A 25,353-nucleotide genomic window follows, 5' to 3' on the forward strand; every position below is an offset into this window, starting at 1 on the left:
GGCACTAGGAAAGAGTAGATGGGTGACAGTCAGTAATGGTAGAGGGGGAAGTGCCAGGGAGGCCGATCCAGGGCTGGAGCATCCCAATAAGTACGCTCCATTGAGCGACATTGGTGAAACCAGTCAGGGACCAGCACTGCAGGAGCTGAGGGACTCTCCTAGCTGCCAGGGGAAGAACTCCTCCAGTGAGAGTGGGGTGGAAGCGAAGGGAAGGGAAAGACCGATTCTGGTGGTAGAGGACTCAATTCTTAGAAGGACAGAGAGGGAAATTTATAACAAAGACCTGAAGCACCAAACTGTATGTTGTCTACTGGGGCACTGAAGAGCTGGTGTAGTAAGGAGGGGTTTGGATTCCTGGAGGACTGGGCCAACTTCTCAGTCGATCACCAGTACTATAGAAGGGATGGACTGCACCTAAATAAGAAGGGTGCAGATAAGCTGGGAGTAAAGATGGCCAAAAAGTTAGAGGGGTTTTTAAACTAGTAGATGGGGGCCAGAGGTAGAGATAGTCAACGTCGAACATATTCCAGAGGGTATTATTGGGGGCATTAATGGTAGGTTGACTAAAGCACATAAACCCAAGGTAAGTACAGTAACAAGTCCTAGTTGCAATCTCGGAACACCCAAAAGAGGATAGCATGCATCCGGTCTAAACTACGTGGCATGTTCACCCATGCCAGGAGCCTGGCGGACAAGATGTGTGAACTAGAGATACTTTTGTACAAGGAGGGTTACGATTTTGTGGGAATTTCAGAGACCTGGTTCAACAGCTCTCATGATTGGCTGGCAACCATTCAGGGGTATACCCTTTATCGCAGGGATAGAGAGAGTAAAAAGGGTGGAGGGATATGCCTATATATCAAGAATAATATACAAGTGAATGTGAGAGATGACATCACTAAGGGAGCTAGGGATGAGGTGGAATCCTTATGGGTAGAGCTCCAAAGGGATGAAGCTAAGCAGAAAATATTACTGGGAGTATGCTATAAGCCCCCTAAACTGAGGGAGAAGGGGGAGACGGATCTCCTATCACAAGTTGGATTAGCAGCAAGGATGGGAAGTTTTATCATAATGGGGGATTTTAATTATCCAGACATACTGTAGACTGGGCGGAGGGAACCCCGCATTCGTCTAAGGCTCGCCAGTTCCTAAATGTCTTGCAGGACAATTTCATGGTTCAGATTAGGGATGAGCTTGGAGTTCGAGTCGACCTGGGTCCTGCCCCAGGGGAGATGCCCCAGGGGATAAATGCAAAAAAAGTTTTAAAAACGGCCGTTTTTTCAGGAGTAGTGATTTTAATAATGCTTGAAGTGAAAAAATAAAGTGTAATATTCCTTTAAATTTCATACCTGGGGGGTGTCTATAGTATGCCTGCAAAGGGGTGCATGTTTCCCGTGTTTAGAACAGTCTGACAGCAAAATGACATTTCAAAGGAAAAAAAGTCATTTAGAACTACTCGCGGCTATTAATGAATTGCTGGTCCGACAATACACATAAAAGTTAATTGATAAAAATGGCATGGGAATTCCCCACACGGGAACACCGAACCAAAATAAAAAAAAAATGACATTGGGTCCCCCTAAATTCCATACCAGGCCCTTCAGATCTGGTATGGATATTAAGGGGACCCCCGGCCAAAATTTTTTTAAAAATGGCGTGGGGTCCCCCCAAAAATCCATACCAGACCCTTATCCGTGCATGCAACCTGGCAGGCCACAGGAAAAGAGGGGGGATGAGTGAGCACCCCCTTCCTGAACCGTACCAGGCCACATGCCCTCAACATTGGGAGGGTGCTTTGGGGTAGCCCCCAAAACACCTTGTCCCCATGTTGATGGGGACAAGGGCCTCATCCCCACAACCCTTGCCCGGTGGTTGTGGGGGTCTGCAGGCGGGGGGCTTATCAGAATCTGGAAGCCCTCTTCAACAAGGGGACCCCCAGATCCCGGCCCTCCCCCCTGTGGGAAATGCTAAGGGGGTACCCCTACTATTTCACAAAAAAAGTGTCAAAAATGTTAAAAATGACAAGAGACAGTTTTTGACAATTCCTTTATTTAAATGCTTCTTCTTTCTTCTATCTTCTATGTTCTGTCTTCTTTCTTCTATCTTCCTTCGGTTTCTTCCTCCATCTTTTTCTTCTTCTGGTTCTTCTGGTTCTTCCTCCGGTGTTCTCATCTGGCATCTTCCTCCACGGCGTCGGCGTCTTCTTCCCTTCGTCTTCTCGGGCCGCTCCGCATCCACCATGATGGGAGGCTCCCACTGTGTGTTGCTTCTCCTCTTCTGCGGTTGTTAAATAACAGAGGGTGGGGCCACCCGGTGACCCCTCCCCCTCTGACGCAGGGGACTTGACGGGGACTTCCCTGTGGCATTGCCCGTGATGTCAGAGGGGGGCGGACAGTCACCGTGCATAAGAGCGGGGTGGGATCACCGGGTGACCCCACCATCCGTTATTTAAGAACCGTCAGAAGAGAGGAGAAGCATCACACAGCGGGAGCCTCCCATCATGGTGGATGCGGAGCGGGCCGAGAAGACAAAGGGAAGAAGACGCCGACGCCGTGGAGGAAGATGCCGGATGAGAACACCGGAGGAAGAACCAGAATAAGAAGAAGATGGAGGAAGAAACCGAAGGAAGATAGAAGAAAGAAGACAGAACATGGAAGATAGAAGAAAGAAGAAGCATTTAAATAAAGGAATTGTCAAAAACTGTCTCTTGTCATTTTTAACATTTTTGACACTTTTTTTGTGAAATGGTAGGGGTACCCCCCTTCCCACGCCGCCACCGTGGAGGAGGATGCCGAACTAGAACACTGGAGGAAGAACCAGAAGAACCAGAAGAAGAAGAAGAAGATGGAGGAAGAAATCGAAGGAAGATAAAAGACAGAGGATAGAAGAAAGAAGATAGAAGAAAGAAGAAGCATTTAAATAAAGGAATTGTCAAAAACTGTCTCGTGTCATTTTTAACATTTTTTACACTTTTTTGTGAAATGGTAGGGGTACTTTTGTACCCCCTTACCATTTCACACAGGGGGGAGGGCCGGGATCTGGGGGTCCCCTTGTTAAAGGGGGCTTCCAGATTCCGATAAGCCCCCACAACCACCGGGCAAGGGTTGTGGGGATGAGGCCCTTGTCCCCATCAACATGGGAACAAGGTGTTTTGGGGGGCTACTTCAAAGCACCCTCCCAATGTTGCGGGCATGTGGCCTGGTATGGTTCAGTAGGGGGGGCGCTCTCTCATCCCCCCTCTTTTCCTGCGGCCTGCCAGGTTGCGTGCTCGGATAAGGGTCTGGTATGGATTTTTGGGGGGACCCCACGCCATTTTTTTTACATTTTGGCACGGGGTTCCCCTTACAATGTATACCAGACCTGAAGGGTCTGGTATAGATTTTGAGGGGGACCCCAGACCTTTTTTTTTTTAATTTTGGCCGGGGTTCCCCTTAATATCCATACCAGACCTGAAGGGCCTGGTATGGAATTCAGGGGGACCCCCCCCACGTCATTTTTTTTAAATTTTGGTTTGGGGTTCCCCTGTGGGGAATTCCCATGCCGTTTTTATCAATGAACTGAATGAAGTTTTTTGGATTAAAATAGAGGAAAAGAATAAAGGAGAATAAAGAGAAGAAGAGAGAGTGAGAAAGGGGAATGAAGAAGAGGGAAAGAAGAAGGGTGGTATGGTAGAAGAGTGGGGGGGGGAGTTAGAAGTCCACCCAGAGAGCAAGGACCGCCCTCAACTCCCCAGGCCAACTGGCGGCTATAATTAGGAACAAGAGCCTCTGGTATTCAATGTGGCCTGGCTGGCCATGTCTCGCGGAGGTATTCCCCTGAGAAGCAGAACTGGGTCCAATAAAACCACATAGTCTTATGTTCCTCGGATTTGTCCCAGGTCGTAGCAGTGAGGTCCTCCATTCATTCGATATCATTGACCCTTGCGAACCATTGGGCCACAGTCGGAGCAGACTGTTGCTTCCATTGACTTGGTATGCAATCTCTAGCAGCACTGAGTAGGTGTTTAAGAAAAGATTTACGATATCGCTTTCCTGACATGGGAGTGAGGTTGAGGAGCACAGCAGCAGGGTCATTGTTTAAGGAAATATCTGTGAATTTGTGGATGTAGCGGAGGACAGGTTGCCAGAAATTTTGTAATTTGGGGCACTCCCAGAAGATGTGTAGGATAGTGCCAGTTTGTTGCTCACATCGCCAGCAGCGATCAGATTGGTTGGGAAATATTTTGGCCAATACAGCCGGTGTGCGGTACCAGCATGTGGTCAACTTATAGGGGATTTCTTGATATTTGCTGCAAAGTGACGATTTATGAGCGAAGAAGAGTATGCGTTTCTTCTGTGGAGTAGTAAATGTGATTTGTAGGTCCCTTTCCCACTTAGCTAGGAAGGGGGGGTCTATGGTAGCATGCCTCCAACTATTCAATGTGATGGGTGCCTGTCCTGATGTCACGGACCCTGCAGGGATCCAACCCGTGGGTCCCAGGAATTGAGATGCATGCAGGAGCCCTTTCGGGAATTGCCCAGTAAAGGCTGGGTCTGACATGCCTGGGGGGAATTTGGGATGTCCTATTATTGGGGTCATGGGAGAAGGGAAATTAGGCAAGGAAGAAAGACGAAAGAATCTATCCATTTCTACGAGAGAAGGGCCAATCAGCGGGTGAGTGGTTATGTGGGGGTCAAGATGTTTACCCGCCCAAGGTAGTCCAGCCAATGGGCCATCTCCTGTTCTAACTTTACCCAGAGTTTACAATCCCTATGATGGCACCAGTCAATTACTCGGGTCATGTGCGTTGCAGTATAATAGAGAGCAGGGTCTGGGAATCCAATGCCTCCCCTCAGCTTCGGCCTAAGCAGCAACGCCCTACCCATTCGTGGGTGTCTACCACGCCATAGGAACTTAATAAACCTTGAGCGAACTTTGTGAAAGAAAGTTTGCGGTAATTTTACAGGTAAGGCTTGTAGCAAATATAGGAGCCGAGGCATTGCGTTCATCTTCAGTACATTACACCGGCCAAACCAAGATAGAGCAAGGGGATCCCATTTCTTAAGGTCTGTACTGAGCGTCGCTAGGAAGGGACGAAAATTCAGGGCAAAGATATCTTTTGTATTTGCAGGAATTCTGGTACCTAAGTATTGAATGCCGCGAGTAGTTTTAAATGACTTTTTTTCCTTTAAAATGTCATTTTGCTGTTAGACTGTTCTAAACAGGGGAAACATGCACCCCTTTACAGGCATACTATAGACACCCCCCAGGTACGAAATTTAAAGGAATATTACACTTTTATTGTTTCACTTTAAGCATTATTAAAATCACTGCTCCCAAAAAAACGGCCGTTTTTAAAACTTTTTTTTGCATTGATCCATATCCCCTGGGGCAGGACCCAGGTCCCCAAACACTTTTTATGACAATAACTTGCATATAAGCCTTTAAAATTAGCACTTTTGATTATTCATGTTCGTGTTCCATAGATTTTAACGGTTTTCGAACAAATTTTTTTGCCTCTTCGCATGTTCTGGTGCGAACCGAACAGGGGGGTGTTCGGCTTATCCCTAGTTCAGATGGTAGACGCATCAACTAGAAATAAAGTGTTACCGGATCTACTGATTACCAACAATACAGACCTGATCACGGATGTGGAAATACGGGGAAATTTAGGAAACAGTGATCACATGTCAATTGGCTTCAGTATAAATCACACAAATAAACATAAGGGGAATACAAAGACACTGAATTTCAAAAGAGCCAACTTCCCTAAATTACGAACCTTGTTAGAAGGCATGAATTGGGATAAAATCTTAGGAACAAAGAACACGGAGGAGAGATGGGTGTGTTTTAAGAGCATATTAAATAAGGGCATTAGCCATTGCATCCCATTGGGTAATAAATTTAAACGAGTGAACAAAAGTCATGGATTGCTTAACTCCAATGTAAAAATGCATATAAAAAAAAGGAGAAGGCATCATCAGCATTCAGACTTTATAAAGAATGCAACAAGAAATGTAAGGGTGCAATTAGGGCAGCTAAGATAGAACACGAAAGACACATAGCGGAGGAGAGCAAAAAAAATCCCAAGAAATGCTTATGTAAACAGTAAAAAAGGGAGGACAGATCATATTGGCCCCATAAAGAATGAGGAAGGACATCAGGTTTCAAAGGATGGGGATATGGCAAAGGTATTGAATTTATTCTTCTCCTCAGTCTTCACGAGGGAATCGGGGGGCTTCAGTAACCAAAACTGCAGTGTTTATCTCTATGACACATCACAGGAAATACCTCCATGGTTAACAGAACACAGAACAAAACAGAATTAAAATTAGACTTGGGAAACATAACATTAATAAATCACCGGGACCAGATGGCTTGCATTCGAGGGTACTTAGGGAACTCAGTCAAGTAATTGCCAGACCATTGTTCCTAATTTTTACTGACAGTCTACTGGCTGTAATGGTAGTAGGTGATTGGAGAAAAGCCAATGTAGCACCAAAATTTAAAAAGGGCCTAAAATACATCCCTGGAAATTACAGACCAGTTAGCCTAACATCAATAGTATGCAAGCTCTTGGAGGGGATGATAAGGGACAATATAAGATTTTAGTAACGAAAACTGTATCATTAACTATAATCAGCATGGATTTATGAAGAATTGTTCTTGCCAAACCAATCTATTAACCTTCTATGAGGAGGTGAGTTGCCATCTAGATAAAGGAAGGCCCGTAGACGGGGTGTATCTGGATTTTGCAAAAAGCATTTGACACAGTTCCCCATAAATGGGTGAGTACATGGCTACAAAGGCAAGTTCGGAGGGTGGTGATAAATGGGGAGCACTCAGAATGGTCAGAGGTGGGTAGTGAGGTCCCCCAGGGTTCTGTGCTAGGACCAATCCTATGTATTTTGTTCATAAACGACCTGGAGGATGGAGTAAATAGTTCAATCTCTGTATTTGCGGATGATACTAAGCTAAGCAGGGCAATAACTTCTCCGCAGGATGTGGAAGCCTTGCAAAAAGATCTGAACAAATGAATGGGGCTGGCAACTACATGGCAAATGAGGTTTAATGTAGAAAAATGTAAAATATTGCATTTGGGTGGCAAAAATATGAATGCAATCTATACACTGGGGGGGGAGAACCTCTAGGGGAATCTAGGATGGAAAAGGACCTGGGGGTCCTAGTAGATGATAGGCCCAGTAAAAGCCTGCAATGCCAAGCTGCTGCTAACAAAGCAAATGGAATATCAGCATGCATTAAAAAGGGGTCAACTCCAGAGATAAAACGGTAATTCTCCTGCTCTACAAGACTCTGGTCCGGCTGCACCTAGAGTATGCTGTCCAGTTCTGGGCACCAGTCCTCAGGAAGGATGTACTGGAAATGTAACAAGTACAAAAAAGGGCAACTAAGCTAATAAAGAGTCTAGACTGGAGGATATTGGTTATGAGGAAAGGTTGCGAGCACTGAACTTATTCTCTCTGGAGAAAAAGACACTTGAGAGGGGATATGATTTAAATTTATAAATACCATACTGGTGACCCCACAATAGGGATAAAACTTTTTCGCAGAAGGGAGTTTAACAAGACACGTGGCCACTCATTAAAATTAAAAGAAAAGAGGTTTAACCGTATGGTTTAACACTATGTAGATGTCGGTAATCGGCACTCCTCGCCTCACACTGACAGAGTGTGAGGAGAGGAGAGACGATTAGAGGCATCTCCTCTCAGAAGACATCTAGGGATCTAATCAGAGCACTGATCATCAGTGCCTTGATTACAATTAAGTGCCCACCAGTGCCAGAAATGTGTGCACACCACTGCCAGCAATCAGTGCCCAACTTTGCCCACAAGTGCCAGCAATCAGTGCCCACAAGTGCCAGAAATCAGTGTCCACAAGTGCCAGCAGTCAGTGCCCGCAAATGATGCCAGTCAGTGCCCATTACTGCTGCCCATCAATGCCCATCAGTGCTGCCTATTCGTGCCTCCTATCTGTACCCACCAGTCCCGCCTATATGTGCCCACCAGGGCCACCTATGAGTGCCATCAGTGCCCACCAGTACCACCCATCAGTGCCGCCTATCAGTGCTCATCAGTGCCACATATCAGTGCCACCTATCAGTGCGGCATATTAGTGCCTCCTCATCAGTACCACCTAATCAGTGCCATTAAGTGCTGCCTCATCAGTGCCCATCAGTGCAGCCTATTAGTGTCCATCAGTGCTACCTCATCAGCGCCCATCAGTGAAGGAGAAAAATTCCTTATTTACAAAATTTACTGACAGAAACTAATGAAAACTTTTTTTATTTTTAAATTTCGGTCTTTGTTTTTCTTAGGAAAAAATAAAAAACCCAGAAGTGATTAAATACCATGGTCAACTTGCAATATGTACTGCATGGTAAACTTAAGATCTCCTGGGGCATTTGATTGTTACATAACAATGAATTAGGATCAAGACTGCAACCAGGAAAGGTGTGAATGGCACAACACAAATTTTCTTGAAGTTAACTTTTCATATCATTGCTGACATCCTTTTCAAATCCTATGCACCTGACTGCCATGCTGACAGTGGCAGGACAAGGGGGGGCAGAGGGGGAACTGGCCCCCCGACATTATACTGTGCCCCCCCCCTAAAATAGGTTACTGGGCAGCCGTGTCAGGACAGGAGAAGAGAGTCGGAAGGTGCGCTGTGTTCTCTCTCCTCTCCCCTCCTGTCACTGCAGCCCTTGCTACCCAGTGGCTCAGGTTCGCATGCATAGGGGTACCCTATAGCGTCCCCCCTCCTGTCCCTGTCACTCAGGGGCAGCATTACCCCCAGGTAGAAGGGTGTCAGGGACCCTATGAGCCAGTGATGTAGTGTACGGGCCTGGGGGGATGGGGCTCAGGTGCCTGGCACTGTGCTGCTGCCACTGTCCTCTCCACCCTGGGCCAGGCCTGGGCTCCCCGCTGTACTTTTAAGGCCGATTCCAGTCCCGGGTCCTATGCAGCTCCCTGCTCTATCAGGCCCACGTAGAGTGGCGGTGACACCCAGCGGCTTTGCCTCTGCCCATCAACCAGCTTCCTACAATAATATCTTTTGGGAAATCCCAGGTCCAGCTCCTCCAGCAGCCACTAAAATGTCACTTCTAGCAACAGCAGCTGGTACTCCCTGGACAGTGCTCTGTGCTCTGGCAGTGGTGATAGTGGCAGCAGCAGTCTGTCCAGCAGCAGGGTGGTTTTCTCCTATTCCTCCCTGGCTGTCTACAAGTCCTCCTCGGTCAGGCTGAGATGCAGCTTCCCCCCAGCCCGATTCCAGGACATCGTGGACTTCACCCTGGCAGATGAGCCAGCAGGATCAAAGAGAAGGCTAAATGCAGGAGCTCAATAACAGGTTCTCCAACTGGAGAGGGACAATGAGGCAGATGACCCCCAGAGACTCAGGAAAAACTTCTGAAATAGAGGGTACAATCAATTGTAATGTTATGTTTAATTTATGAGTGGAGAGTAGTGGGCTGAATCATCTACTAGCTGTTTAGAGGAGGGGAGTCCAGAGTTTAAATTGGGGTCCCTGAGATGGGAGGTTCATAATTTAGATTAGGAGTTCCTCAGAAGTAGGGTCCAGTGTATTGATCAGGGGATCCTGATCAGCATTCAGATCGGGGTTCTTCAAAAGGGGGAATGATGTACTGGTTCCTTAGAGGGGGGGACTCATTAACTCCGTAGGGTTGATCTAGGGCCCAGATGGAGTTTCCCTAGAGGGGAAAATCATATACTGGTTCTTTGGGGGGGTCCAGATTAAGGGTTCCTCACCAGAAAATAGAATCATCTACTGTTCCTTTAAAGGGGGGTCCAGATCTGAGGTTTCTCAGAAGGCCGAGCAGTAGGGGGGGGGGGACACCATGTTTTACTAGTGCCCCCCTAATTTCCCCAAGGAGTTAATAATTTGTACAAAGTCACATTGTTAACCCTGGTTTTGGGTGGTTATTACCAACACTAGGGGCTGCTACTGCATAAACTGGCACCAATGCTAGGGGCTAGTACTGCTGTAAACTGGCACTAGTACTAAGGGCTATTACTGAATAAACTGGCACCAATACTAGAAGCTATTACTGCTTAAAAAGGCACCAACACTAGGGGCTATTACTGCATAAACTGGCACCAATACTAGGGGCTATTACTGCGTAAACTGGCACCAATACTAGGGACTATTACTGCATAAACTGGAACCAATACTAGGCTCTATTACTGCTTGAACTGGCACCAATACTAGGGACTATTACTGCATAAACTGGCACCAATACTAGGGGCTATTACTGCATAATACAGTATCTCACAAAAGTGAGTATACCCCTCACATTTTTGTAAATATTTTATTATATCTTTTCATGTGACAACACTGAAGAAATAACACTTTTCTACAATGTAAAGCAGTGAGTGTACAGCTTTTATAACAGTGTAAATTTGCTGTCTCCTCAAAATAACTCAACACACAGCCATTAATGTCTAAACCGCTGGCAACAAAAATGAGTACATCCCTAAGTGAAAATGTCCTAATTGGGCCCAAAGTATCAATATTTTGTGTAGCCACCATTATTTTCCAGCACTGCCTTAACCCTCTTGGGCATGGAGTTCACCAGAGCTTCACAGGTTGCCACTGGAGTCCTCTTCCACTCCTCCATGACGACATCACAGGGCTGGTGGATGTTAGAGATCTTGCGCTCCTCCACCTTCCATTTGAGGATGCCCCACAGATGCTCAATAGGGTTTAGGTCTGGAGACATGCTTGGCCAGTCCATCACCTTTACCCTCAGCTTCTTTAGCAAGGCAGTGGTCATCTTGGAGGTGTGTTTGGGGACGTTATCATGTTGGAATATTGCCCTGTGGCACAGTCTCTGGGAGGGGATCAAGCTCGTCTTCAGTATGTCACAGTACGTGTTGGGATTCATGGTTCCCTCAAAGAATTGTAGCTCCCCAGTGGCGGCAGCACTTATGCAGCCCCAGACCATGACACTCCCACCACCATGCTTGACTGTAGGCAAGACACACTTGTCCTTGCACTCCTCACCTTGTTGCAGCCACAGATGCTTGACACCATCTGAACCAAATAAGTTTATCTTGGTCTCATCAGACCACAGGACATGAGAGACAATTGTAGATGCCCTGAAACCTCCTCCTACAAATATTAAGCGCTTATGGATTTGATCAAACTGACATGACAAATATACGTATTAAATAAACCAATTAATGGTAAAACACAGTGAGCTGCTACCATAATGCTTACCAAAGGCAAGCTAACTAAATATTAAAGAAAACACAAAACCTAAATTCTGTGTAGGCAGCGCTACATAACCAGCAATATCTTGTGGTGTGCTGACAGGTCACATTTGGAGGTACAGCTGATAAAGGAAGGAGAACAAAAAACTCAATCCATAAGATAACAATTACTTTTCCAGGTTCCAGTAATCCATGTCCTTGGTCTGCTGGTCTTCAGCAAACTATTTGCGGGCTTTCTTGTGCATCATCTTTAGAAGAGGCTTCCTTCTGGGACGACAACCATGCAGACCAATTTAATGCAGTGTGTGGTGCATGGTCTGACCACTGACAGGCTGACCCCCCACCCCTGCAACCTCTGCAGCAATGCTGGCAGCGCTCATATGTCTATTTCCCAAAGACAACCTCTGGAAATAACACTGAGCATGTGCACTCAACTTCTTAGGTCGACCATGGCGAGGGCTGTTCTGAGTGGAACCTGTCCTGTTAAACCGCTATATGGTCTTGGCCACCGTGCTGCAACTCAGTTTCAGGGTCTTGGCAATCTTCTTATAGCCCAGGCCATCTTTATGTAGAGCAATAATTCTATTTTTTAGATCCTCAGAGAGTTCTTTGCCATGAGATGCCATGTTGAACTTCCAGTGACCAGAATGAGAGAGTGAGAGCGATAACGCCAAATTTAACACACCTGCTCCCCATTCACACCTGAGACCTTGTAACACCAAAGAGTCACATGACACAGGGGTGGAAAAATGTCTAATTGGGCCCAGTTTGGACATTTTCACTTAGGGGTGTACTTACTTTTGTTGCCAGCGGTTTAGACATTAATAGCTGTGTGTTGAGTTATTTTGAGGGGACAGCAAATTTACACTGTTATACAAGCTGTACACTCACTACTTTACATTGTAGCAAAGTGTAATTTCTTCACTGTTGTCACATGAAAAGATATAATAAACTATTTACAAAAATATTTACAAAAATGTGAGGGGTGTACTCACTTTTGTGACATACTGTAATTAGCACCAATACTAGGCTTTATTACTGTGTAAATTGGCACTAGTACTTAGGGCTATTACTGCATAAACTGGCACCAATACTAGGCTTTATTACTGCATAAACTGGCACCAATACTAGGGTCTATTACTGCATAAACTGGAACCAATACTAGGGACTATTACTGCATAAATTAGCACCAATACTAGGCTTTATTACTGTGTAAACTGGCACTAGTAAAAAGGGCTAATACTGCATAAACTGGCACCAATACTAGGCTTTATTAATTATTACTAGGGATGAGCCGAACACTTCCCTGTTCGGTTCGCACCAGAACATGCGAACAGGCAAAAAATTTGTTCGAACACGCGAACACCGTTAAAGTCTATGGGACACGAACATGAATAATCAAAAGTGCTAATTTTAAAGGCCTATATGCAAGTTATTGTCAAAAAAAGTATTTGGGGACCTGGGTCCTGCCCCAGGGGACATGGATCAATGCAAAAAAAAGTTTTAAAAACGGCCTTTTTTTCTGGAGCAGTGATTTTAATAATGCTTAAAGTGAAACACTAAAAGTGTAATATTCCTTTAAATTTCATACCTGGGGGGGGTGTCTATAGTATGCCTGTAAAGGAGCGCATGTTTCCCGTGTTTAGAACAGTCTGACAGCAAAATGACATTTCAAAGGAAAAAAAGTAATTTAAAACTACTTGCAGCTATTAATGAATTGTCAGTTCGACAATACACGTAGAAGTTCATTGATAAAAACAGCATGGGAATTCCCCACAGGGGAACCCAGAACCAAAATTAAAAAAAAAATGACATGGGGGTCCCCCTAAATTCCATACCAGGCCCTTCAGGTCTGGTATGGATATTAAGGGGAACCCCAGCCAAAATGTAAAAAAAAAATGGCGTGGGGTCCCCCTCAAAATCTCTACCAGACCCTTCAGGTCTGGTATGGATTTTTAGGGGAACCCGCACCAAATTTTTTAAAAAAACGGCGTGGGGGTCCCCCCAAAAATCCATACCAGACCCTTATCCGAGCACGCAACCTGGCAGGCCGCAGAAAAAGAGGGGGGATGAGAGAGCGCCCCCCCTCCTGAACCGTACCAGGCCACATGCCCTCAACATTGGGAGGGTGTTTTGGGGTAGCCCCCAATACACCTTGTCCCCATGTTGATGGGGACAAGGGCCTCATCCCCACAACCCTTGCCTGGTGGTTGTGGGGGTCTGCAGGTGGGGGGCTTATTGGAATCTGGAAGCCCCCTTTAACAAGGGGACCCCAGATCCCGGCCCTCTCCCCTGTGTGAAATGGTAAGTACCCCTACCATTTCACAAAAAAAGTGTCAAAAATGATAAAAATGACAAGACGGTTTTTGACAATTCCTTTATTAAAATGATTCTTCTTTCTTCTTCTTTCTTCTATCTTCCTTTGGTTTCTTCCTCCATCATCTTCTTCTTCTTCTGGTTCTTCTGGTTCTTCTGGTTCTTCCTCCGGTGTTCTCGTCCGGCATCTTCCTCCGTGATGCCGGCGTCTTCTTCCCTTCATCTTCTGGGCCACTCCGCATCCAGCATGATGGGAGGCTCCCGCTGTGTGAAGCTTCTCCTCTTCTGTCGGTTCTTAAATAATGGAGGGCGGGGCCACCCGGTGACCCCACCCCCTCTGACGCATGGGGATTTCCCTGTGGCATTCCCCGTGACGTCAGAGGGGGCAGACAGGGAAGTCACTGTGCGTCAGAGGGGGCAGGGTACTTGAGTGGCCCCGCCCTCCGTTATTTAAGAACCGTCAGAGGAGGAGAAGCGTCACACAGCGGGAGCCTCCCATCATGCTGGATGTGGAACGGTCCAGAAGACGAAGGGAAGAAGACGAAGGGAAGAAGACGCCGGCACCGTGGAGGAAGATGCCAGACGAGAACACTGGAGGAAGAACCAGAAGAACCAGAGGAACCAGAAGAAGATGAAGATGAAGGAAGAAACCGAAGGAAGATAGAAGAAAGAGGATAGAAGATAGAAGAAAGAAGATAGAAGAAAGAAGAAGCATTTAAATAAAGGAATTGTCAAAAACTGTCTCTTGTAATTTTTAACAGTTTTTTGTGAAATGGTAGGGGTACCATTTCACACAGGGGGGAGGACCGGGATCTGGGGATCCCCTTGTTAAAGGGGGCTTCCAGATTCCCATAAGCCCCCTGCCCGCAGACTCCCACAACCAACCAACGGGCAAGGGTTGTGGGGATGAGGCCCTTGTCCCCATCAACATGGGGACATGGTGTTTTGGGGTGCTACCCCAAAGCACCCTTCCAATGTTGAGGGCATGTGGCCTGGTATGGTTCAGGAGGGGGGGCGCTCTCTCGTCCCCCCTCTTTTCCTGCGGCCTGCCAGGTTGCGTGCTCGGATAAGGGTCTGGTATGGATTTTTGGGGAGACCCCACGCCATTTTTTTAAAAAATTTTGGCGCGGGGTTCCCCTTAAAATCCATACCAGACCTTAAGGGTCTGGTATAGATTTTGAGGGGGACCCCACGCCATTTTTTTTTATTTTGGCTGGGGTTCCCCTTGAAATCCATACCAGACCTGAAGGGCCTGGTATGGAATTTGGGGGGACCCCCATGTCATTTTTTTTTAAATTTTGGTTCGGGGTTTCCCTGTAGGGAATTCCCATGCCATTTTTATCAATTAACTTTTATGTGTATTGTCGGACCAGCAATTCATTAATAGCCGCGAGTAGTTTTAAATGACTTTTTTTCCTTTGAAATGTCATTTTGCTGTCAGACTGTTCTAAACACGGGAAACATGCGCCCCTTTACAGGCATACTATAGACACCCCCCAGGTACCAAATTTAAAGGGATATTACACTTTTATTGTTTTACTTTAAGCATTATTAAAATCACTGCTCCTGAAAAAACTGCCATTTTTAAAACTTTTTTTGCATTGATCCATGTCCCCTGGGGCAAGACCCAGGTCCCCAAACACTTTTTATGACAATAACTTGCATATAAGCCTTTAAAATTAGCACTTTTGATTTCTCCCATAGACTTTTAAAGGGTGTTCCGCAGCTTTCGAATTTGCCGCGAACACCCCAAATTGTTCGCTGTTCAGCGAACTGGCGAAACATGAGTTCGACTCGGACTCAAAGCTCTTTCCTAACTGGCACCAATACTAGGGGCTATTACTGCATATTTCAAAAGATCCCAAATGGGTATGTACCTGAGAACAGGGTGACACTGTAGGTACTACTAAAAATGGTGTGCCAATGTCCCGATAATATATGTAAAGTATGGGAACTAATGGAATTGGACTTTGAGGGCACACGAGTAGTTAGACTATAAAAAGTAAAAATAGTTTTATTTTATTAAATTTAAATTACAAAATAGGAATGAATATTATAGCTAGTACAGTGTACATATAAAAATACTGTATATAGAATAGATCCTACCCTGCATGTAATTTAAACACTACTATGCTATTACTGCATAAACTGGCACCAATACTAGGGGTTATTATTGCATAAACTCCCTTCCTGGCAAACTCTCACGAGAGTGAGAGAGGGAGACTGTGTCATAAGCCTAGGTTTTTTTCCAGACAAGAAACAGGAAGTGGGCTGTATTAGTTAAAACAACAAGAGCAGAGGATTTAATAGATGGAAAAATAAAAAAATGACCAAAGTTCCGCTTTAAAGCATTTGTTAACCAAAAAACCCCCAAAAAACCCACAGATACTGTTCCTTTAAAGCATGTTATACAACACAGTGCGTGTGCTGTGTCATTTGGCCCCCTCTATACTCTAAAAAACCTGGCTGATCATGCCTGACTGTACCCTCTCCCCTGCAAACAGACCTCGATAATCATGGTTGCTGAGCCCTGACATCGCTGTCTGTTTGCGTGTGTCATGGTTTTGCAGTAATGTGTGTCTTTCAGCGTACCTCTCTCCATGTGTTCCTTTAGGGGCCAGCCACTCTCACCAGACTGCATATATAAATAGCTCCACCTCAGCCTCTTATTAGGAACACTATATTAACCTGTGCATTGCAAGCCAACCTTGCTGATCAACCATTGTGTGTTTGGCTTCCTGTTTCCTGCTTGCCGTGTGCTCTACGTTTGTCTCTGTTAGCGTCTTTGGCGTGTTCTCGACTATTCCTGTCTGCTCATGACCCTGACCTTTTGGCGTGTCCCCGACTATCCATTTGCCTATAACCCTGAACCTTTGGCGTGTACTCTGTTGTCCTTGTCTGCTAGTTGCCCCGACCTTGGCTTATCCCCTTACTATCCTTGTTGTTCCAGCCTGCTGCTTCCTTCCTCTATCTCCTGTAGTCTATGCATCTGTCACCTGGTCTCAGATGACCTGACAGCGTGATTCCATCAGCCGCAGCCCTGCTCTCTGTGGCTCTCCCTGTGTCTGTCTCCTCTGTTCTCCTCTGTCCTCCTCCCCCTCCCCTCCCCTCCCTGCTTGTACCAGCACCAACTCCTAAAATGCATTCAAAAAAATTACTGACTACACAGTCATATTTAACAGCAGATCCTGGACACAGGTAAAACAGTCAATTGCTAATACAATCCAGTAAACAATGCATCTGTGCTAAAACAATAAGCTCCATTTTTCTTATAGTATTTGAAGGATAGAGTAGGAAATGATTAGAACCGCTGCTAACCTTTTACCCTTATCTGTGTCTTCACTGTGGAGATTCTTCCTCTCTGTTTGTCCTGTTGACCATTATAATTGTGGCAGAAAGTGATCAGAAAACCAAAATGTTACAGGGTTTGCTGATACAGGAGGTGATAAGAAATCTTTTAAAGGTGACACCTGTTTTAGTTACAACTGTCGAAGAGGGGATGTCCCTTCATTTTGGAGAGATTGTCCCCATTTGGTAATGTTAGGAATCTATTATGTGCCAGCCATATGCTCTAATACATCAATTTTGGCCTAGTCATGACTTTTCTGTAAAAACATTTGTTAATAGACCACTTAGAATTAATAGTGTCAATAAAACAGTAGTTTCCGTCAGCTTACCTTTATGTCTTGCCAAGTATCGTCCAAGCAAGATAATTGAACATAATGTGACAAATACAACTACAGCTACAATTCCTCCTATTAGAGCATGGTCTGGGGCCGCAGGACCAGGATAAGCATTTGGATCTGTGAAAAAAAAGTAACAATACATGTAATATACTGAATAACATATGTTAGCCTTTGAGAGGCAAACGCAATGGGTAAACTCTTGTACTTTTTTCAGTTGTGACTGTCTACATTGTTTACTTCGAATATCAATGATCATAAATCACATTTTGTAAGAGCGGTTGGTCATTTCCAATAAACATAATGATGTCAAGAATTTATTCAAATCAAACATACAATATTTTAAGCAGGCCTGTGTCATAGATTAGGAATAACAGAAGCCATTCTATGTGCATTTAACTATGACACATTGAACCCAAACATCTCAAGATATACGCTAGGGAAATACTGCATAGACCTGTCTAAAAGTCAGTTCACACAACATTTGTTAAATAAGGGGCAGTTTAACCATGTGGTATTTAATCAAATGCTAGTTGGTTGTTAAGGAGCCTGCACCCACCAACGTCCTTAACAAAGAGTGAATAGCTGGTTGCTAAGGAGCCAGCACCTGTCATGTCCTTAACAACCAGTGACTCATTTGCTGTCAGCAGGGGTTCTCCGCTGACAGCAGTATGTAAACAAAACTTGCAAAAAATAGGCCTTTGGTCCTGTATGGATTTTGGGGGGAGCATCACGCTAAGTGGCTAGTGGTTGTAGGGGTGCAGAGATGTAACTTATGGGAATCTGAAAGCCCTCTTTAACAAGGCGGCCCCAATATTCCACAGTACCCATATGAATGAGCATGGGGTACATAGGGCCTCTATTCAGTCACCAAAAAGGCTAGTGTAAAAAAAAGCAGACAGTTTTTGAAAATTCCTTTATCAATTTTTTTTTTATGTCCTCCAAGGTAGATCCATCATCAATCACAATGAACACTGTCCTCAGACACAAAAAAACACTGTTCCTGGTGCTTGACTCTGACCAACCACACGCCACTTCCCCCCCACTGCATAAGTAAGCAAAGGGGGCGTTGTCAATGATGTCATACTCAGGAACAGTCTGTGATGTCGTTGACAGGGGTGGGATTAATTACATCAATTTATCACCCCACCCCTTGTGACATCTTTGACCCCACCCCCATGGTTTACTTAAACAACGAGGGAAAGTTTTGCGTCAGTTGGCAGGAATCAAGCATCAGGAGTATCTTTTTGTTTGTGTGGGGGCGGTGGGCCGCATTCATCATGATTGCCAATAGATCTACAGTGGGGGACATTTTTTTATAAAGGACTTGTCAAAAACTGTCTGCTGTTGTTATTTACACTAGTCTTTTTTAGTGAATGAGTAGGGGTAGTATGTACTCCCTACTCATTCAGATAGGCGGGGGAGATGAGATCTGGGTGCCCCCTTGTTAAAGGGGACTTCCCGATTCTGATAAGTTACCCCACCACACCCCCAAAACCACCTGACATTGTTCAGGATCAGGATGGGGCTGCACATTTGTTTTCTCCCCTTTCCTAGCCTGCTGGGTTGCATGCTCCGATAAGGGCCTGGATGTCGTCACTGCATGTGTTCCAAGCCTCATTTTGGAGAGACCAGAACAGGAAGGGACATCACTCATGGTGTCAATTGTGTGGATCACATGCAGTGACAACATCCTGTTTGTTCCTGGATTTTATGTCACTTACAGTTCCTGCGCTTTCAGAATGAGGCTTGGAGTGCAAGCCGTGGCGCCATTTTGTCTGTTTCAGGAAGTGGATGTTAATCCACACAATTGACACCATGAGGCTGTGGCTCATTACCCAGGTACCTTTTTATTATATAAGTACAGTGCCTACAGCAGAAGAGCACCCCCGATGATGTATTTTAAAACAAAACGCGTTGGGACAATCTGCTGAAGTCACTGATTTATTTCTAAGTGCTTTTTTATCTACTAAAATGTGGGTGTATTTCCTTCTTTTTGTATTAAATAAATTACTTTCCAGTTTAAATGGGATTACACTATGTGTCTGCTTCTTCTTCTTTTTCATAAATTTGTCCTATTGGAGCAACTATCCATGTGGCTCTCTGTCCATTACCTATCCCATTGAGGTCCATTGTTGGAGTTGGTCTTCTGGTTGGAAGTCATGTCCTCTGTGACAGTTTCCCCTGGGTGCGTGGCCCTACAAGCCTGATTGACCCATTGGGTGTACACTCATTTGAGTTCAATTGCTCCAGTAAGCCTTTTGACTCTCTGGTGGTAGATGGTTGTCACATCGTTATCCAGTTCAAGTGTCAGTTATTTTGAACCACCTTTTGGATATGTACAATTTATTGTTTGGTTCACCTGTCCAAACATTAAGGACTATAATTTATTTTTAGAAGAATTTTTTCCTTCACATTATTGGACATCATTCACTCATATTTTGATTGTCACATAGTACATTCATTTTTTGGTCTATCATACAAGTATATTTTAGTGTTTATACACATTGTCCACATATATATGTTTTTTGAGTTTCTTCTTAGATCATTTATGTGCACTTTATGTATATACAGTCAGGTCCATAATTTTGGGACATCGACACAATTCTTTTTGGCTCTATACACCACCACAATGGATTTGAACTGAAACAAACAAGATGTGCTTTAACTGCAGACTTTCAGCTTTAATTTGAGGGTATATACATCCAAATCAGGTGAACGGTGTAGGAATTACAACAGTTTGTATATGTGCCTCCCACTTTTTAAGGGACCAAAAGTAATGGGACAGATTAACAATCATCCATCAAACTTTCACTTTTTAATACTTGGTTGCAAATCCAATTACAGCCTGAAGTCTGGAACGCATAGACATCACCAGATGCTGGGTTTCAACCCTGGTGATGCTCTGCCAGGCATCTACTGCAACTGTCTTCAGTTCCTGCTTGTTCTTGGGGCATTTTCCCTTCAGTTTTGTCTTCAGCAAGTGAAATGCATGATCAATCGGATTCAGGTCAGGTGATTGACTTGGCCCTTGCATAACATTCCACTTCTTTCTCTTAAAAAACTCTTTGGTTGCTTTCGCAGTATGCTTCAGGTCATTGTCCATCTGCACTGTGAAGTGCCGTCCAATGAGTTCTGAAGCATTTTGCTGAATATGAGCAGAGAATATTGCCTGAAACACTTTTCAGTTTATTCTGAGATCTATTCTGAGCGTTGCACTTACTGTTCACATGTTTTAATTTTTTTCAATTGATCTATTGCTGTGCTAGCTGCTTTTTTACATTGGTTGCAGACAGCGATGTATGTTTACTTTATATTTTTCTTATATGCAGGTGAAGCCACTAAATGCAGAATGGCAGCTGTTGCCATGGTTAAAACCCAAAGCATCCCAGCATGTGGCAGTGTACCTTAGGCACTATAGGGTGGAGGGATCTCCTCCCTGATTGTACATGTATAGTTCAATTCATGATGTCATCCAGCCAGTAGAGAAGCGGCATGGGATATGACAAGTATTGAATGGTAAACCTTAATGCTTTCCTACCAATTATGGGAAACCTTTCCATTCACTGACATAAGGACACAAGAATGGAAAATTTTTCACCGACTGCCATAAATGGTGCAAAACTATTCCACCCACTGATCCAAACAATAGAACACTAATCATCCCACTGACACCAATAATGGGACAAAGTTCCTCCTACTGATCCCAATGGTGGGACACTATTCCTCCAAATGGCAACCAACACATGTATTACTCCCACTGAAACAGGGGCATTTTTTCACTTCCATCAATGCTGTGCTCCCATTGACCTCCAATTTTTTTTTTCCTGCTGGCCACAGTTTGGTCCCAAAACAGTCTGATGGGTAGTGAACTTACCCTTTGTTTAACATGTGAATCCCTAAACTACAGTTTGATGCCAACTCTGTCTTTATCACAAAAAGAGATGCTGTACTGTCTATAAGAAGACAAGCACCATTTATTACAAGGTAATCTGATAAGGATGGAGCTCAGAATTAAGCAGTTACAAACATGGGATGAAGGGCAGTTGCATAAAACAACCAAATTTAGGTCAGCATACAAAAGGTCTGAGTGGATTATAAATCTGACCCAGGGGCATGTTTGAGAAAAATAAATAATTGCAGTTAGCATTTCCTTTGACAGTTTGCATTTTTACAGGCAGAAAATAGCTGAACTGTGAAATCAGAGTTGCCGGCCAAGTTACAAATTGGCAAAAAAAATATTAGAAGAAATACTATCTCAATGATTTTCAGTTTTTCCTCTATTGTCTTCAGAAGTGGAATGATGCTTTAACATTACTCAGGTTCCCTGAAGAGGGCACACAAAATCCCATAAAATGGGGCTGTTTTGCTCATATACCTAGATTTCCCCAGTGAATTCCCAGCCCTGATTTCCTGCTGAGTCTCTTAGCATCACACCAGCTGGAAATCCACAGGTTGCCTACCTCTGACTTAACACAAAAGCCTGTCAGACTACTTCTTCTAACTGCATACTGTCGGTTATTTAAAGGAAATGACTTGCAAAGCTGTCCAGCTATTTTAACTATTTTAACTAGAGAATCTGATCCTAGCTATTTTAGTGGAAAATAAAAGGAATTGAGAATTAGGGATCAGACAGCACTGGCAGAACACCGTCTGAATAATGCATTATTTATACAGCCTGTTCTCAGTGGGAAATACCTTCAATATCCTTATCATTTCTGAGCTATTGCTGCTGTACTTTCTCTGCCCTTCAACACAGAGACTGCATTCTGTAACAAAGCCAGGTGGCTTTGGGAAGGTTTCAGAACAATGCATTGAAATGGACTTTTATTATACAACCCCACTTTCTGCTTGCAGTTTTTGCAATCCAAAGCAAGATTGCCATACATCTACTAGTTAAAGAAGGCCTTGTCTTATGAAAGTGCATTTAAATCTTTAAATTAAATTGATTGTACATTAAGAATATACCAGAAGTGTTAGGGCCACTATGCCATCTGGTTGTTTTTTCTGTGTAAATTATATGATGCATCTGTTATATCTGAATAGCTGAGAGCAAATAGACTATATACTTTCTGTTTATTGGGCCCTTCCTTTCTGAGTCTCAGTGACTTGTGACACACAAATATCTGTTTTATTATTACATGCCTTCCTAATTAAGGAGAGGAGAGCCGCTGAACTCAAACATTGCAAAGTATTCAGTTATGAAAATATTTGACATGCTATGGGAATGATTACACAAAACAAATAAATTACACATTTGCAATTATCCTATTTTTTCTATTTTTCTGCTTATTATAAAAAAATTATTCAGATGCTATGTGCTGTATGCAACATGAATTTTTTTTTGTTATGCAAAGCAGTAAAAAATTATCATTAACCAAATTGCTGCAAATTACTCCAAAAGATGCACAAAGGTTTCCACGGCCCCAGAACCCCAACACTATGTTGGCTCAAAGTTATACAAGCTAAATGTAATTATTATTTCTATTTTTTTTCTAGTGAAAAAAACAAGCTGACTATACGTTGATAGTTTATAATGAATTCTATATCACAGATAATGCTTTCTGCCACTGTACTTTGCCTTTACAAAGGGAGATATCAGCAAGTCATGAAGAGGATACAAGAGTGCAAGGATGGTTACTTTACAGCTAAAAAAACATCAAGGCAGACCATCCATTTGGTAAGTTTAGACTTTTTAGCAAATTTCAGAGACTGATTATGATAAAAAAAATGGCCTTTTACCAGGTAAGTCATATGAGCTGGGTCAAAAATCATATTTAGGTTTCTTGATGACTGTTAAAAGATTTGATCATCTAAAACCAGCAATAATTAAAATAAAAGTCTTTAGTGCAATTTGCTATAAGCATACCTGGAAATGTTATGTAATTTGAGTGTAATAGGTTCAAAGAATAGTGCTCAGAGGTGCACAGAAAATAATACTTTTTTGTGAATGTAAAATACTGCAGACAAAGAAAAGTGCCTTTTTACCAGCTTAATACAAAGCAGAGCTCTAGCAGAATGAAAATATATGGCTTTCCTTGACATTTCTTGATTTATTGTACTCTATTCCAGTTTGAGCTAACAGGACCTCACTGTAGTGCATTAAGTCTGATAGAAAACATACAAGAATTAGATCTACAGAGCAGCAACCACCATTAGTATTTATTGATTTTTATGATACATTACAGCATAACCACAAAAGTCCGCTCTGTTCACTGCAAAAGAGGTTTTAAAGGAGCACTCCCAGCAAACATAAAAAACCTTTATCTAGTTCTTATACACATTTATAAAAAAATGACAACCTTATTTTTAAATATAGAAAATCAAAGAAAAAGAGTAATTTAACTTCTACCCTTCCCAACAGTGCGTATCCATGTTTACTCACTCCTCTGTCCTTCCATTTAGCTGATGGGAGCAATGTGACAATTCGCTCATGTGACAATTCTAGGTGCCTCATGATTGACAATTCTAGGTGCTTCATGATTGACTCTGCTCCGTCATATGGAATGCAGTTCACAGCCTACTGTGAGCTCGAACAAGTTGATTTAGAGCTTAAAAGGGCCATTCTTTTAATGGATCAGGTAGCCAAATGGAGCAGCTTATGATCAAGGAAAGGCAAGTATGTATTGCAGAGGAGGGGAAGGTGATATGTGACCATTTGCTATTGCTCTGCACTCGCTCATCCATGTCTTTATGGACGTTGCTTTGTTCAGTGGTTCACAGTCATGTTGAAACAGGATGGGACCATCCCCAAATTGTTCCCACAAAGTTGGAAGCATGAAATTGTCCAAAATGTCTTGGTATGCTGATGCCTTAAGAGTTCCCTTCACTAGACCTAAGGGGCCAAGCCCAACCCCTGAAAAACAACCCCACACCATAATCCCCCTCCACCAAATGATGTGGATCAGTGCACAAAGCACGGTCCATAAAGACATGAATGAGCGAGTTTGAGGTCGAGGAACTTGACTGGCATGCACAGAGTCAGGACCTCAACCCAATAGAACACCTTTGGGATGAATTCGAGCGGAGACTGTGAGCCAGACCTTCTCATCAACATAAGTGCCTGACATCACAAATGGGCTTCTGGAAGAATGGTCAAACATTCCCAAAATACACTCCTAAACCTTGTGGACAGCCTTCTTAGAAGAGTTGAAGCTGGTATAGCTGCAAATGGTGGCCCAACTCAATATAAACCCCTATGGACTGAGACTGGGATGCCATTAATGTTCATGTGTTTGTAAAGGCTAGGGATGGGCGAACGGTTTGGCCCGAGCATAAGTTCGGACCAAACTTTGGTTGTTCGGACATTCGGCGAAAAACGAATATTATGCAGTGTTCGTGGCAAATTCAAAAGCCGCTGAACACCATTAACGTCTATGGGACATTAACATGAAAAATCAAAAGTGCTCATTTTAAAGGCTTATATGCAAGTTATTGTCATAAAAAGTGTTTGGGGACACGGGTTCTAAAGACTTTTTTTGGGATTTTAATAATGTTTAAAGTGAAACAGTAAAAATGAAATATTCCTTTAAATATTGTGTCTGGGGGGTGTTTATAGTATGCCTGTAAAGTGGCGCAATTTTCCCGTGTTTAGAATAGTACCACAGCAAAATAACATTTTTAACGGAAACAAGTCATTTAAAATTAATAGCGTCTGTAATGAATTGTCGAGTCTCGGCAATATAGATAAAACTCATTGAAAAAAATGGCATGGGTTCCCCCCCAGTCCATTACCAGGCCCTTTGGGTCTGGTATGAATATTAAGGGGAACCCCGAACCAAAAATAAAAAAAAAAATTTGCATGGAGGTCCCCCCAAAACCCATACTAGGCCCTTCAGGTCTGGTATGGAAATTAAGGGGAACCCTGCACCAAATAAAAAGAAAGGCGTAGGGGCCCCCCAAAATCCATACCAGACCCTTCAGGTCTGGTATAGATTTTAAGGGGAACCCTGCACCAAAATAAAAAAAATGGCGTAGGGGTCCCCCGAGAATCTATATCAGACCCTTCAGGTCTGACGTCACGAGGGGTCAGAGGGGGGGCGGGGTCACCCATTTACATTACCAGGTGGCCCCGCCCTCAGCTATATAACCGCTGTCACTGAGAAGAAGCGCCACTTGGTGGG

General features: G+C 43.8%; 1 protein-coding gene across 2 annotated transcripts in view; it reads right to left on the minus strand.

The window, feature by feature from the left end:
• The window catches only part of CADM2 (cell adhesion molecule 2), a 729,321-nt gene that overhangs the window by 14,172 nt on the left and 689,796 nt on the right, over nt 1–25,353 (minus strand). For both annotated transcript variants that reach the window (XM_073617014.1, XM_073617013.1), the window contains one exon: nt 17,225–17,350. In XM_073617014.1, coding sequence (XP_073473115.1) covers nt 17,225–17,350 — 126 coding nt within the window. The remainder of the gene's footprint in view (nt 1–17,224; nt 17,351–25,353) is intronic.

This window comes from Aquarana catesbeiana, linkage group LG02, assembly GCF_042186555.1.
Source record: "Aquarana catesbeiana isolate 2022-GZ linkage group LG02, ASM4218655v1, whole genome shotgun sequence".
In the NCBI taxonomy this organism is placed as follows: domain Eukaryota; kingdom Metazoa; phylum Chordata; class Amphibia; order Anura; family Ranidae; genus Aquarana; species Aquarana catesbeiana.